General features: G+C 37.3%; 2 protein-coding genes across 2 annotated transcripts in view; one reads left to right on the forward strand and one right to left on the reverse strand.

The window, feature by feature from the left end:
- Window positions 1–12,740, reverse strand: part of samd4a (sterile alpha motif domain containing 4A) — a 50,086-nt gene extending 37,346 nt beyond the window's left edge. Inside the window, exons 1-3 of the mRNA XM_016492398.1 lie at window positions 12,661–12,740; window positions 10,756–10,923; window positions 7,835–8,431 (exon numbers count right to left, since the gene is read on the reverse strand). Coding sequence (XP_016347884.1) covers window positions 7,835–8,030 — 196 coding nt within the window. The 5' untranslated portion in view covers window positions 8,031–8,431; window positions 10,756–10,923; window positions 12,661–12,740. The remainder of the gene's footprint in view (window positions 1–7,834; window positions 8,432–10,755; window positions 10,924–12,660) is intronic.
- Window positions 11,977–16,357, forward strand: part of LOC107693134 (ERO1-like protein alpha) — a 12,053-nt gene continuing 7,672 nt past the window's right edge. The window contains exons 1-7 of the mRNA XM_016492399.1: window positions 11,977–12,783; window positions 14,238–14,357; window positions 14,439–14,522; window positions 14,609–14,647; window positions 14,718–14,794; window positions 14,892–14,965; window positions 15,099–15,219. Of these exons, the coding sequence (XP_016347885.1) occupies window positions 12,667–12,783; window positions 14,238–14,357; window positions 14,439–14,522; window positions 14,609–14,647; window positions 14,718–14,794; window positions 14,892–14,965; window positions 15,099–15,219 (632 nt within the window). The 5' untranslated portion in view covers window positions 11,977–12,666. The remainder of the gene's footprint in view (window positions 12,784–14,237; window positions 14,358–14,438; window positions 14,523–14,608; window positions 14,648–14,717; window positions 14,795–14,891; window positions 14,966–15,098; window positions 15,220–16,357) is intronic.

The following is a 16,357-nucleotide window of genomic DNA, read 5'->3' on the forward strand; positions in this document are numbered from 1 at the left end:
TACTGAATAGCCGTGTTCATTGCAATAAAAATCTTTTCTTAAATAAATAAATTAAATACTTGTTTTATCTTTATTTGCTAGATACTTTTTGATAAAAGCAATGAGTCTTTTCTTTTTAACTGACAAATTTCTACAGGTAAATCTGGGAATAATTAAAATAATAATTGGGATGTTTTACAATCATTTTTATCTGACTAAAAGCAGGACTGAAAGTTAATTCAAAGTAGTTCACAGGAAAGTCTTATTCAGCAAACTTCAAGACACAAGCATTTAACGAACACTAAAAAGCACCATGCATGAATATTGCATACAATCAACATAAAGGAAGTTAAAACCACTGCTGTCTCAGCTAATCAAACCAATCTTTAGTTAAGCACAACAGTATAGAGAAGACCACAAAATAAACACAGGCTCCTTCAACAGCAGCAGAGATGCCATAAGGAAAGCGACGTTACTCAGTAAGGAGAAAGGGTGATATATCTTATGCCTTTCAAGTACCTGCATGTCATCCGTTCCTTTTCGCTGATATGAGCATATTTTGCCATTCATTAAGATGAGAAACAGGTGATGAGTAAGTTATCACCCAGATTGACTCAAATGCTGATGTCATCCAAGCTCAGCATTCTTCTGAGACACCTTAACAAAGTAAACATCGGTGCAAGGGTTTCAACAACTTTACTTGAGTGGGAAACAAATAGCAGTAAAAATGTAAAGTGTGTCTGAGAGGGCAATGCTAATGCTGATTACACTACACTGTCCTTCTCTTGAAACTCTTTCAGCTGAATTTTGACATAGCTTAATAATCAAGGGCTTCTGTATACAACAAAACATTAATATATGAAGTTTTGAAATATTTAATTTAAAAAAAGCAAATAAAAATTTGTCTATTTTTGCCATTTAATTGACAAAGTGAGAAGATGGAGACCATCAGTTGATGGATGGTCAAGGTTGGGTCAAAAGTATTTATGAATATTTAATAATTCATTGAGGTTGGTCAAGAGGAACAGGATGAAATAATCTATAGGCTATAAAAAGTGTATATTTCAGTATACTGATTATAAATTAAACATGTTATATTATGAACAACAATGTTTCAATATTTATTTAGGTTATAAGATGAGTTTAAACTGTGTATCATGATCAACTGACACCACTAGGACTTCATAAAACGTATTTCAATTCATCTAAAATAATTTTATTACTTAAAACAAATGAAAAAAAAATCTATTACTGTCATAATTTGTAAACTGAGCATCACTTCACCTAAAAATGAAAATTCATCACTCAGTTACTTTTTGGAATTAACTTAAAGTGGAAATTCTTTCAAAGTTTCATTAAAAATATCTAACATTTATATTTTTAAGATGAACAAAAGACTTGTGGCTCTGAAACATCATGAGAGAGTGAGAAATTAATAACTTTTTCATTTCTGAATTTTCATTACTAACAACAAGCCATGAAATCACTACAGCCAAAAAAAGACTTGCTGAACAAGAAGAAGAGGGTCTTCAGGTCTGGAGATTGGGAGAGATAAAGCAAGTGCAGGTATTGCTAAGAAGACAACTCTGTAAGGGGAAAAACACTCCAAAAGAACAATGTAAGACGATATTGTTGATTTTGTCCACTTATCACAGGAAACTTCCTCCTAGTACAACCTGTGGTTACATCTCACCCAAGGATTCAGTGGGACAACTAGTGAATGATGGTTAAATTTTACCTGCAGGGCTTGAACAACAACTCACTGCTGAGACCTTAAAACCACCGATATTCATCATACTGGGAGTATTATTGACTCCTAACAGGCTAGTAGCCTTGCAGTGCAGGAGAACTTAAATGGAAACTGCCCTTGTACCCTTTATGTTCTACATATCACATGATGGACTGAACATCAGCTCACACAAAGTTCTCCAAATGTTCTGCAAGTCCTACCTATTAATGTCACCACTGGCCAGTCGTACTCAAGTGCTGTTACTGTAAAATGGCCAAGCCAACAGAGAAGACAAGGAAAGGCCTTTCAGACTGACTCCACTCATCTGATGCTTTCAGAAAGGGCTGACACAGTAAAAAAGTAGAGTTTTTATTAAAAGCAAAAAGGAATATATTTGGCAGGTTCTCCATGGCTGTCCCTGGGGTTGTGCATGAGTTCACGGAATACAGAGAGGGCCAGAAATAAACTGTTTGCTCATGCGTGGGTGTGATGTAACAGTTCGACACCCAGACCAGAAACAAGCACTCTTTCTGTTCCAAACAGCTCAGTGACGTTTCTATGAAAGGCAGAAGAGGGAAAAAACAAACCGGCTGGACAGGACAAAAGTCTGGACACTGGTCACTAGGGGAGGTGTGTCTCAAGGCCAGTGGATGAAAGCAGTGAACTCTACACTGCAGTGAAGCACACAAACCTCATAATCAGACTTTCATCATTCAAAATGGAAATTGACTTCTTAATGTAGCCTAATTACCGGCCCAGTTCTACAGGGGTGCTAAGCACCATCAAACAAAAGCAAGAGCACCCTCAGATGCAGCTGTAAAATAGGGTACTGGCAAAACAGATTCGCCAAATGCTCTGGTGCATATTTGTGTTTGCACTCAGGAGAGCATCAAAGGTTTCTATTTACAATGTGTTTTTGCAGTGTTGAGCAATGCAGCCAATCCCAGATATAGGCCTATCTGTTGATTTCTTGAATGCAATGGCCAATCAGAGGTGTTTAAAAATCCACTCATAGCCCAAAACACAAGTGTTCTCTCATTATAACAAAGTGTACACATAATGAACTGTAAACAGAGAGATTCATTGATTATAACAGAACTTTCTAAGACTGCGATAAACTGAAATAATTGACAGCAATATAAATGTGGGATTCACTCTCGAAATTGCAATGAATGACATAGTGATAAAAGACCAAAATAGATGTGCATTAAAGCTAGAACTGTCACGAATCCTGTCCATGAACTTCCATCCACTTGCCACCAGAGGTCGCCCTCCCATTATATTGACTCTCACACCACACAGACTATTACACATCACCCTGGACTACATTTCCCATGCTCCATTGCGCTAATCACAAGCTCACCTGAAACCAATAACACACACTATATAAATCAGTCTCACACCACCATTCAACGCCGAGTATTGTTTAGCACTTATCGCTCATCGTGTGATAGCTACGCTACAGAGCCATTTCAGAGTTTTGTCTAGTTCCTAGTTCTAGTCTAGTCACGTCTAGTTTGGTGCCTGATTGCCTGTTTCCTGATCTCCTGCCTGTCTTAGATTCTTCTATTGCCTACCTCTCTGGACATTGTTCGCTGATCTCAGACCCACGCTAGCCTTTGGATTACTCTTCATCTTGCCTCTTCTATTACTGTTTGCTGTGTATCAACCCATGCCTGTTTCATGACGACGCCTTTTAATAAAAGCATGCAAATGGATCCGCACATCTCACGTCTCTGTCGCCCCGTAACAAGAGCACCCTCACTAATTTAAGAAGCACCCTCAGTGATTTAATTCTGGAACCAGGCCTGCCTAATTATCTTCCTTTCAAAATGTAATGCCCAGTTTTACTGCATTCAGTTCTTCTCTTAATGAAGGGAAACAAATTGTATGTAAAAAAAAAATAAAAAAGTGGAAATCTCACACACAACAGAAAAACAATATGTAAACACCTTTACTATGTTAAAAAGACCACACACAAAAAACAATAACAACAACAATTAATTTATTTTTAAATCTTTCAATTAAATCTTTTAAGTTATCATTTGCAGTCCTAATATTCATCTATAATATTTACCAAATTTTTTGGCATAGATGTTTTTACAACTTTCAAAAACCCTTACAAATAAAATTATACACATAAGAAAAAGCTGTTTTAGTTAAATTGTGTGTGTATGCACACATTATATATTTAATATCATATAATATTATATATTATAATACATTATAAATTATACTATAATTTATAAAGTATAATACAACTGCTTCATAACTTAAATATTGAATTTACAAAATGCCAAATTTTCTATTGTGTGTGATTTCTACAACTTATAATTTTGCTTCTTTCCTTAGAAGAGGACTTGCATTAAGACATTGTGAAAGGAAAATAACTGGGGCATATTAAGTACATTTAAAATTAGCTTTCATGAACCTCAAACAACAGAGCAGGGTGCTAACAACAGTAAGTCAAATTAATTTGATTCCCAATTAATGTAACAACAACTGAGATAAAACATATATCTTCAACGCGTGTAAGTTGCTTTGGAATAAACGTATCTGCATTCTGCACAATGCAAAAATGTAAAATGAACCATGTTATGCTGTGATTATAAGTATAAGTAAGCCATGACATTTCAGTTCTAAACTGTAGATTCACTATATAATATAGTTGTACAGTTTGACATTAAACTTACTGTATGATTGGGGGAGAAGGATTAAAAAAATACTATTTAGAAATATCAATATGTCAACACCAATACTCTCCTGTCACATTACCTGTCACAACAGGGAGCATCAGTTCAGCGCAGCTGGTTCGGGTTAGATATATATGGGTGTTTGACATTTCTGAAGGTATATTTTAGTGCATCTTACACAGAGGCCTCCATGTTGGAAAAACAACTCTGAGAGCCTTCATCATCTGAAATACACACACAGATGGACACACACCCATGCATACACAGAGGTATGAAGTCAGTCATTCATAACAACAGTGCCCCTCCTGTCCGGACTCTGCTGCCTCTGGGCTGTGAGGTGGAGGGGCGGAAAAAGGGCCAAGGGTTAAACACCAGCTCAGACAGGAATAATATTCCGACAAACACATACCCTCTCCCATTTACGCACATAGATACACATACACTCTCTGTTTTATCTGACTGTCCATGCTGGATGGAACGGTTGAAAAATTCAAACAACAACAAAACCTAAGCCGGGATTGTGTAACCTTGTGTGTGTTTTGGATTCACTGTCTTTATAGATTCACAATCAATCACACAGATGCCAAATTAAACCACTGCACCAATGGTGGTTAAAACTAATATAACTAGATGAAGGCAGCACTGAGGAAATGTGAACTCTACCAAAGCAAAAATAGCCTTATTAGAGACAACGAAACTGAATACGATATACGCAATACTATTTGTGACTCAAATGCAAAACACACACATGCATTTTGTTACAGTGCATGATGCTGAGATGAGAGGCAAATAAGTTGCATCATTTGGGTCAGGGGAACAAGGCAGCTCCTTCACAGAGGGAAATAATTAGGTCATTGTGGATTCCTCTCATTGGCGCAGTTCTTTCCAAATAGTTGCATCTTTCCACTCAACTTCCAGCTGCGAGTTAACTCCGTATACACCATTCTAATGAATGGGAATGTCTTCTTGTGGTCATTTACTGGTTTGTAAAATAAAAAGGGTCTTTGATTTCAGAGGATAGATGTGATTAGTCATTCTAAAATATTTTTTAACCTGACATGTTGAGTTAAAATTAATTCATTCAGACATGTAACCACTTACCCCTCATACAACTTGTATATGTATAATAGTAATATAATTAAATAGCTTATGTAAGATCTAAATTAACTTTAAAGTAACTAATATAATGTAGAGAGAGAGAAATAAGTTTATATATGCATAAATTAACATAAGACAGTAATTACAACTAATATGGTAAATTAAAACAGATAATTGGCAAATGACAAATAATTATACATGTACAAAATATTAAAAATTACAGAGCCCAGCACATGGCATGCAGGAAGAAAATAGTAGGCTAAATCGTGTACACGATTTACGATTTCGTTCCCTCGATTTATAAATTGTGCGCACGATTTACTAATTCGTTCCCTCGATTTGCTAATTTGTGCACACGATTTATAAATCGAGAGAACGGATTAGTAAATTGTGCGCACGACTTAGCAAATCGAGGGAATTAAATAGTAAATCGTGCGCACGATTTATTTATTTTTTCTTGCATGTCATGTGCGGGGCTCCGTAAAAAAAATATTTTTAAAATCATTTAAAATATATATTAGAAATTATACTATATTATGTGTATACAGTATAATCTTGCTATAAGTTTGAACGCAACATAGAATCATTGCTGTTAATAGTGTTCACCATCTGTTTGATTACATGACATTAACTAACTGCTTGATTTTTCCCGTACATTTCTGCTATATGGACATCAACATGAGATAGTCACCACTGATAAGCTATTACTAGTAAACATAATGTAGAAACTTGAATTTTCTGTAAAGCTGATTTGCAACGATGTGCATCGTGAAAAGCGCTATATAAATAACTGAACTGAATTGAATTATATTGGGACTGTCAATGGCGATAATTTACTAAATACATTTTGAAATAAATGTTGAATTTAAAAAACGCTGCATTTTCTAACAAAGGTAATCAATCTACATTTTCTGTTGTGTTGTTTCCACAACTTTGTTTCACATATAATTTTGCTTCAAGTACCTAAATTACATATAATTATAAAAATATTGCGTAAAATTAAATGTAAAAAATAAAATAAATAAATGATCATATATAGACAAACAGGAGTTATTTGATATACTTACTATATTATTTAGAAATACTATATTTTATATTTCTGCATAGTAAATAGATAAAATAGGTTAATAATTAATTAACAAAAAATCATCTAATAGCCTTAAACTTTCCTAGAAAGCCCTGAACTGGCTTCAAATACAAAACCACACCAAAGTCTAAAAATGTTAAAACTGGGTAAAAAATCAGTGTAAGATCGGTTACTAGTTTGCTGAGCTAAACAAGTCAAAACATAGGCCTAACATTCACATGGGAAAACAACAACTAAAATGCCTGAAGTGAGTTCAGTTTGAGATACTTTATGAGGGTCCAGGCTAAACCAGATGTCTGCATGAATGAAAGAAAATACGCTGATTAACCAAAGAATCCCTGCTGTCTGGTGAGTAATAGGAAGCTGACATTGCGCTGGCTGACATAGGCATAACTGCGTAATACAGCTCGAGGTGAATCGCACAGGTAGGCATGCACAGACAGACACGCGCGCACACACACATTTCCAGTGGATTCATTCAAAAGGTCACCGCCACATACAAGCATGCAAATCCACCATCTGCAATAACAAACCAGCAACTCAGAGAAACAACATATGTGTCCGACAACAGAAATACACCAACCAGAAGAGTTTCACTTGGGCTGCACCCCGTCAGCTGGTTTTAATGTCAGTGGACACACCAAGGTGAGGACCACTTTAAAAACTTCATGAGTTCTTCTTTGATGTCTTCATCTTGATGTTTTAGAATAACAATGACAGAGCTGCACTAAAATCCCTCATATAAAATACAACTTGCACCACTGCAAGACACAAGGAGGCTCTTTATGAGTCCCAGCCCACTATAAACTCTGATGGGAATCCCATGTTCGGGTTTTAGACTGCGTATGTGTGCAATAACGAAATATGCCCTAGTTCTTTCTTACTGTACATTTATCTTTATGTATGAAATATCCATAGGCCCTCAGCTCAGCATGTTGGTTGTTTATTCCGGTGCATAAATGAATGTGCTTCTTCTTTATTAGTTTCCATGGTCACACGCCCACATTGAAGCGCTCCCTCAAATTTAGACCAACACTTTGGATTCAACATTACATACAGATAGGTGTCAGAGTAAATCTCTCTTCCACAGCAAATAAACACTGAAGCATCTTATGGGTAAATTGAAGACACCCAGACACCTATTCATTAACCAAAAAAAGCTGGGTGCACCTGTTCTGGGTACACCTCAAATCCACCTGCTCGCATTTGGTTAGTACTGTCAGAAAAGGTGGAAGTCTCTGTACTGACCTGGATTATTGGCCTCCCTTTCCAGAACATGCAGCTCGGTGCAGTCAGCCAAGGAATGCTCCAGACAGAGCTGAAGGAAGCGTGCTTGGGTCCGACTGACCCGCTTGAGGAGCGACAGTAACGCCACCGTCTGTTCGCACTCGTTCCATCCCTTAAACCAGCCGGCAAGGACTCCCACCTGGTCACGAAACATCATGATCTGATGGGCAGGCTCACGGTACCAAGACTTGGGTTCGTTGAGAGGGGGAGAGAGATGGCCGCCACCCAATTACGATGCTTTGCAGCTCAATAGAGAATCACCACGCAGACGTATCCAAAAACACACTTGCTTTCACCTTTACTTGAGGTTTGACAGAAAACAGCCCTTTGAGATGTTATTTGCTAGTGGGTACCAATGAATTGCATCTTTGTTCTTGGGTTTTGGAGTTAGGCTTGGCGGTAGGCTTCCCTGTTTGAAGCTTTTGAGATGGTATTCGTTGGAGCTCTCCAACCCTCTGACCACTTGGGGCTTACAAAACGTTCCTCAGCTTTCCTCCAGCATACAGTGACTGTCCAGCTTTAGTCTTGATGGCATTTTCCACAGAGAACATCTCCTTTCTGTGAAAGTAAAGAGTAGTGATTATACAGTCCATATTTTAGAAGAAATACAAACACAAAATGTGAAGCACTGGTGGAAATTTCATCTTAAAGTTGGCAATTGTGTTTTGGAAGCTGGTTTATGGTCCAGGTAGGTCATACAGCTGTTCAACCAGTTCCAAAAAACAGGCTGACTACCTTAGGCTGGTTTGGCCAGCTGGTAGTCAACTAGCTATTAGACAACCAGCTAGTAGACTATCAGCTGTATAATCTACATATTTTGAATCCCATTGCTGGTTTCGGAAGCTTTTGGAAAGGCGCCACAAGCCTGCCTCTTGAGTCTTCCAGATGAAAATGACAAGTACGTGATATTTCTTCAAAGAAACACGAACAGGTTAACCATTTACAATGAGTTGGCAAATATCACATGGTCTCAGTCTGTGAAACAACTCCACTTTCCTTTCATAAGAAGCCAGAGACCAAAATAAACCTGCTTCATCCAGTGGCGTTTCATTCGTGAATGAATCAGTTTTGAACTAATCATTTAAGAGAACGATAATAATTTGTATCCATTTCTATGCACTGACTCATAGTTCACTAACTGACTATAGTACGAGCAAATTGCTTTAGTTTATTAACTAAATGAAAAAAGACATCTAGTTATGACCTGAATGAGCACATCTCATTCAGGAATGATCAACTAATCTTAAAGGGGTCATATGATGCTGCTAAAAAGAACATTATTTGGTGTATTTGGTGTAATGAAATGTGTTTATGCGGTTTAAAGTAAAAAACAAAACACATTATTTTCCACATACTGTACATTATTGTTTCTCCTCTATGCCCCGCCTTTTTGAAACGCATCGATTTTTACAAAACTCATCGGTCTGAAAAGCGAGGTGTGCTCTGATTGGCCAGCTATCCAGTGCGTTGTGATTGGCCGAATACCTCAAGCGTGTGACGGAAATGTTACGCCCCTCACATACTGTTGATGCCGTTTCCTGGCCGGAGCGACGAGACAAAAAACATTAAAACCCATTACAAACGCATTATGCAAATCTTCCCATATAGTGAAGTAGATATGTGGGGGCGTGTTAGAACGAGCCATTTTAGGTAGGTGTGGCTGACGCTTAACTTTTATAAAGAATATCTCTTTGGATTTGAGACTTTAGTCTTTGCAACTTTACAGATCTTCTTTATGCACCAAGAGCTTGTAACACTCCAAAGAGAAAGGAAAAATTGAAATCGCATCATATGACCCCTTTAATAGTGAAACTCACATTTTGACTGAAGAATATGACATTTTTTTTCTGTAGCCTAACGTATAGCCTACTGAATAATTGGTTACCCTAAGACTAGTAAGATTTGCTAAAGAATAAAGTAGCGTAAACAATAAACTTTGATATAATGCGGATATCAAACTGACGATGTTAGCAGACAATGTTTCGGGCTTGAGCGATTCAATTATTCATTCACACACAAAAAAAAGCCTCCTTCAGCCTGTCAACTCAAATCCGATTTTTGTGCAAATCTGAACGGCAACGAAATGAAATCCGACTTTTGCCACAAAAAAAAAAATTGCACTTATCGCCACCTACTGGCATAACGACGACTCATGCGGAATGAATCAGTGAATTTAACCTTTTTATGAACCGGATTCTCGATTCTGAGATGAGATTAATCAAATCCTAAATTTGTCTAAGAGGTTAGTTGACACATTAGTGGGCACTAGCGAGTTCGTAAAAATGCGTAAACGTTTTTGAGTGATCTTCTATCAAAAGCGCGCGCTGACGTTATTCGCAGGTGAACTGTTAACCGGGAACTCCGCAAGACTAACGCAATCTCAATATCTTTTCTGAGTCCGGTAGGGTGACCTAAATATACACATACCCCCAAAAGCATCAGATGTGAACAAATAAAAATAAACACAGGCTTTCAGTTTCTATTCGCGTCCATACATGCGGCACTCAAGCGATCGTCTCATATAATATCCGAGCGAAATCGCAGACTGTCCAGAACATTCCCAAAAATTGTTGCTCGACTGTCTCTACTGTAAGTCAGCATTCAGTCTTAATTTTCACAACCCTTTACATATGAAGCAATTCCCCACTCTTAAGTCGGCGGTTTGGTGGGTTACCCTGCCTAAATTAATCGAAATGCCCCGTTTATGAGTTATAATTAATAAGCAACCCAAAACTTTTAATAGAACACACGCCTACTGATTTCCATTTTTCATACTCGGAGTTCCCACAGAAAGCTACTGGGGTGGCAAAAAAAGCTGGGACAAGAGATGCTGCAACCCAGGTTTGTACTGTAAAGGCTTAAAATGCTCAGAAGTCACTCACCTAAAGGCGCAGTTGCATTGGTGCTGGTCGCAGGACAGGACTGGACGGGGAGCGGTGCCCCTTCACTCTGGGTCAGTGTGTTTGGCCATCTTGACGAGGTTTTTCTCCCCGCGGTCGGTCGCTCTTGTTTAAGCAGCAGAGGAGAGTCACGGCATCGCTTGACACATGCTAATAATTAACACGGAGCATTACGTCAGAGGCTTGGCAGCACAAGGAAGCACAAAAATAGAGAATGGAGTTGGGGAGCAGATCGTATTGCGTATCCTACTGGAGACGACTGACCGGGGATCAGGGAATTTTGTTTTTAGGGAGAAAAAGAGCCAAGAGGTGTCCGCATCAAACTGGACGATGGAGTGGAAGTTTTGTTTGAACTGTTTAGCGGGGAGGGGATAGTTAAAAAGTCCTGTCCGTCGAAGTCTGAGGATGTTTGTATGTGAAGGGAAGATTGTAATTTTGACCTACTGTGACGCGCTGAAAGTGGGTTAAAAAGTGTGGAAAAAGGAAACTGGGATACATTCGATTCCGCCCTTGAATTCTCTTCATCTGCTGCGAGGCGCGTTGTACTGGCGGATTCCGTCCATGAGATGGCGCTGCTCTACCACAGTTTGAAATCAGATAGATAGATAGATAGATAGATAGATACTGAAGTGTAAGGTAAGTATCATGCAGCTGAATCAGTGAATATACAGCGACTATGGATTTATTTGTGTATTGCCATGCATGTATTGCAAATTTAGAACAAGAATCCTTAGATTTAGACATAAAAAAGACTATTTAAGGATCGCAATGCAGCCCCAAAGTACAAATGAATTGTCATTTAAAAAAAACAGGTTTTACCAATTTGTCAGCATGGTGTTTTTAATCATTTAAAAAAAATAAAAAATAATACAATTTGGTATGATCACTTATTCTTTTATGTATTTGAATAAGTACAGGTCAAAATAAGTGTTTCATTTTTACATAAATATATCTGCACTGAATGAAGATGGAACATCATTTCATACATATTTCGAGATTTTATTTTCACAAAAGTTATTTTAAGCATTAGAATCGATACTTGCATTTAATATGCTTTCTATGTATATAAAATCATTTTTGTAAATTGCATTTGATGCAAACACCAAAATGGGACACCCATCTACTAAATTAAATAATACATACATATATATAAGCAATCAAAACCAACAAAAGAGCAATAATATGCAAGTGCTATGACAAGTCTCAGTCGAATGTAAATGAATAAATATTAAATTATGAGAAAAGATACAGCTCCGAAATGATCAATTATATATAATTGATAATTACACACACACACACACACACACACACACACACACACATTAGGCTATTACACTTAAAATGATAATTTTTAACAGTAGTGCGGTTCTTCCTATATAAGAGGAGAACAAAAGATCAGGCGAATATGATCAGATATCCCTAGGAACCTAAACGAAAGCTGGATTTAAGCATACATACATTTCACTATCAGAAAATAAGAGACTGATGCAGTAGAAACTGGACACCGCCTAATAAAGAAACTAGTCTTTGGCGACATCTTGCGGTGAACTACATGTAGTGCAATTTTCCCTGTTCAGTCTGATGACATTAGAAAGGCTATTTACTTTTCAGCCTGACAGATTCACTGAGAATTTAATATGAGAGTAAAATAAAGCATATTTTGTGACAAAATGCCTTGTGAATATACGTTAGGCTCAGTTATTCATTGTTGCGTGAGTCATCTTAGCAGCAGTGGAGTCACGTCCCACACGTAGCGGCTGATTGAATCGGAAGTGATCTGGGAGTGAACGTGTCTTATAGCGACGTGCAGTTCACTTGAATTACGTCCTAGTACTGTACAGAAACACCGTGAAGGGCGAGCAACTGCGTGAAGATAAGAGAACAGACCCGTTTATGCCGAACTCGGTTCATTGTCAAACGACAATGAAATCCTTCATTCCGTTGGCGCTTTTACTCACCAGCGTCCACGTGACGACAGCAGGATCCGCTGCGCACAGGTGCTTCTGCCAGGTGAGAACATCAACATCACTAACAGGGTTTCATCCTGTTAGAAACTCGTTTTGATTAAATATTACACATGTGACACTAACATAAAAATGAGCGCAGTACTATGTTGTTTTTCATATTTCAATGCATGGTTTTAGAAATGCAGTAGCCTATGTGCAATGTCAATGCCATAGTAAATATAAATATGGTAATCAGTCAGATAAAGGCCTATGGTACATACCTGAAATATCAAGGAAACTATTATTTTAGTGTAATTAAGAAACTATTGTATTTTTTAAATTAATAGCCTATTTTAAATGATTTTTTATAGCTTTTTTTGCGTTTGAATTTTAATTTTAGTTAAAGTCTTTGTAAAGTTTGTATTGTGTTTTGTTCATTAGTTTTTTGTTTTACAGTTATATCTATGTAGGTTATTTTTTGTTAAATCATTTTATAAAGACAAACGCTGCCTTGGCAACTAGATGAAATACAATACGTTTTTGTGTTTTATTTCAGTTAATGTTAATTTCTGATTATTTTAAGTAACAGATTTTGATGGTTTTAGTTGTCATTTTACAATAACACTTAAAATTGTGAATTGGTGGACTGAAAAATAATCCGAATTTTTATAGTAATTATAATTTGTTTCTAGGTATGCTCAGCTCAAATATTTCATCAGCTATTAATATCTCATGGTGTGTGTGTGTGTAAAGTGATTAAATACTTTTTTTTTTTTTTCGAAAAATCATATAAAGTAATCCACAAATGATGAAAATGTATAGCATTGGCAACCATGAAAGTATTACAGGTGCATCTCAATGAATTAGAATGTTGTGGAAAAGTTCATTTATTTCAGTAATTCAACTCAAATTGTGAAACTCGTGAATTAAATAAATTCAATGCACACAGACTGCAGTAGTTTAAGTCTTTGGTTCTTTTAATTGTGATGATTTTGGCTCACATTTAACAAAAACCCACCAATTCACTAACTCAACAAATTAGAATACTTCATAAGACCAATAAAAAAAACATTTTTAGTGAATTGTTGGCCTTCTGGAAAGTATGTTCATTTACTGTACATGTACTCAATACTTGGTAGGGGCTCCTTTTGCTTTAATTACTGCCTCAATTCGTCGTGGCATGGAGGTGATCAGTTTGTGGCACTGCTGAGGTGGTATGGAAGCCCAGGTTTCTTTGACAGTGGCCTTCAGCACTACTTCAGTCTGTGTGCATTGAATTTATTTAATACATGAGTTTCACAATTTGAGTTGAATTACTGAAATAAATGAACTTTTCCACGACATTCTAATTTATTGAGATGCACCTGTATAGTATTACCACCTGAAACCATCACTGTATCATATCATCACAGTATATATTTTTTTTTTCAAATGGTGTTCTGAGACAGATTTTGAATGTCAATTTGCAGATAAACATTGATACGTTTGATTGATTGGATGGTTCAATTTTGGTCATAGGTCACTGGGACTCTTGATGATTGTGCTTGTGATGTTGAGACCATCGACAGGTTCAACAACAAAGAAATCTTTCCCAAACTACAAAAGCTACTGTCATCTGATTATTTCCGGTTTTATAAGGTGAGTTCATTGTTGGTAATAGAGTGAAAATATCAATTTATTGTTTGTTCTTTCATCTCTAATATTCAACATTATGCTCAGGTCAATCTGAACAACCCCTGCCCGTTTTGGACAGACCACAGTCAGTGTGGACTCAAATACTGTGCTGTGAAACCATGCACACTGGTGAGCTTTTCAAAGTTCATTCACTTGATTTTGTCTTGAGTAATTTTATATGGGACTTCATAGGCTCCTTGTGTGTTTCGGTACAGGGTGAAGTACCAGAGGGCCTTAAATCCAGCAGTTATAAGGTATTAGAAAGTCATATAGTGTATATCGTACATATTAGTGTTACTGGATGTTGATTATTTCCCCCCACAGTATTCAGAAGCAGCCAGTCAGGATATAGAGGAGTGTGAGAAGGCAGAGAAACTTGGAGCTGTCAATGGTTCTCTAAGGTATAACATATTTTATTTTTATGTCAGGAATACCCATAATTATTCAGTTTTTGGCCTTGTTTGTGCAAGTTCTCTCTCTCAATGTTTGCCCATGTAGTGATGAGACACGTCAGGCTCTTCAGGAGTGGAAGAAGCACGATGATGAATCGGACCGTTTCTGCATGTTGGATGGTAATCATAGTTTGATCAATTTTGCTTTTTATTTGAGGTGTCTGATTATTGGCAAGTACGTCCTGGGCTGCAGACCAGTATGCTTTAGTCATCCTCCACAGGCTCTGCATCATTGATTTTTTTCTTTTCTTAGATGAGGACTCGCCTAAATCACAGTATGTCGACCTCCTGCTCAACCCTGAGCGTTTCACTGGCTATAAAGGACCAGAGGCCTGGCGGATCTGGAACAGCATCTATGAGGAGAACTGCTTCAAGTAAAGAGTCACCATCACATTTATTCTGACCAGTGTGGAAAAAGTATTCAGTGACCTTCATGGGGTCGACTGTATAAAGAAATTTCTGTCAGTAAAATGATTTCATGTAAAGTTTCTCACACTTTCAAATGAGTGTAGCCTCAGAATAGGTAGCTAACTGTCAACGATGTCTTGTTTTTTTACTTGTTACTCGTCAACATAGGCGGAAATCCCGGGGGGGGGCAGGACCCCCCCATCTGAGGGTTGTCCCCCCTAAAAATATGATTAAAAACCACGCTGTGTATTGTAAATAACAATGTTTTATACTTTAAATAATTGTGTAAGTAGTAAAACAACACAAACGGGGCAAAAATGCGTTTTAAGTTTAGAAACATTTTGAGTTGCCCCCTCCCTTGCCTCACAGTGCTTTGGTCCAAATGCCTGCTTTACTCTTTTACATCACCTACTAGGGCTGTCAAAAAAAAATTTGAATATTTGTCGAATTTAAAATAAAAACCCACATTCGAATGCAAAAACGTTGCATTCGAAGTTTAGGTGTGCGTTAAGGAGGCAGCCTTATCAGTGGCGCACGAGATGCGATGACGATGTAAGTGTCATTGCATTATAATGTTTTTGTTAGCCTATTCAGTTGAAGCCACTAGATGCGGCGCTGCTGCGTTGTTCATTAAAAATATAGCAGAAAAAGAGAACATCAATGCGGAGAAGATCTTGTTTACATCAAAACCGAAGCCAAGCCATTCACACAGAATGCATATTTCACGCATTTTCTAGAGGGACATCTATTATTGTTGCACTCGCGTCTCGCACAAAAGAGCCACATGTTTAGAAAGTCATGTAAAATTAACATAAAAAAACATATATCGAGACTTTATGGTGGGTTTTTCCCCATCCCACTGCATCTCATGTTTTTAAATGAAAAATGTACTCTGTGTGATTGGCTTTCCGCCCTTTGTATTAAACTATACATACATACATGATGCTGTTTTGTTTATAGTTGTTTAAGCAACTTAATTATAATTGGTTTATAAACATTATTTTAAACACTTTTTTTCGCAGATAGTCATGCTATCTTATGCTTTGAATGATGCGCCCTCTTGTGGCCTCAGGAAAGAAGCCAAAAGCTTTTCTTCATCCTAAC

This window comes from Sinocyclocheilus anshuiensis, unplaced genomic scaffold, assembly GCF_001515605.1.
Source record: "Sinocyclocheilus anshuiensis isolate Anshui unplaced genomic scaffold, SAMN03320099.WGS_v1.1 scaffold222, whole genome shotgun sequence".
Classification (NCBI taxonomy): domain Eukaryota; kingdom Metazoa; phylum Chordata; class Actinopteri; order Cypriniformes; family Cyprinidae; genus Sinocyclocheilus; species Sinocyclocheilus anshuiensis.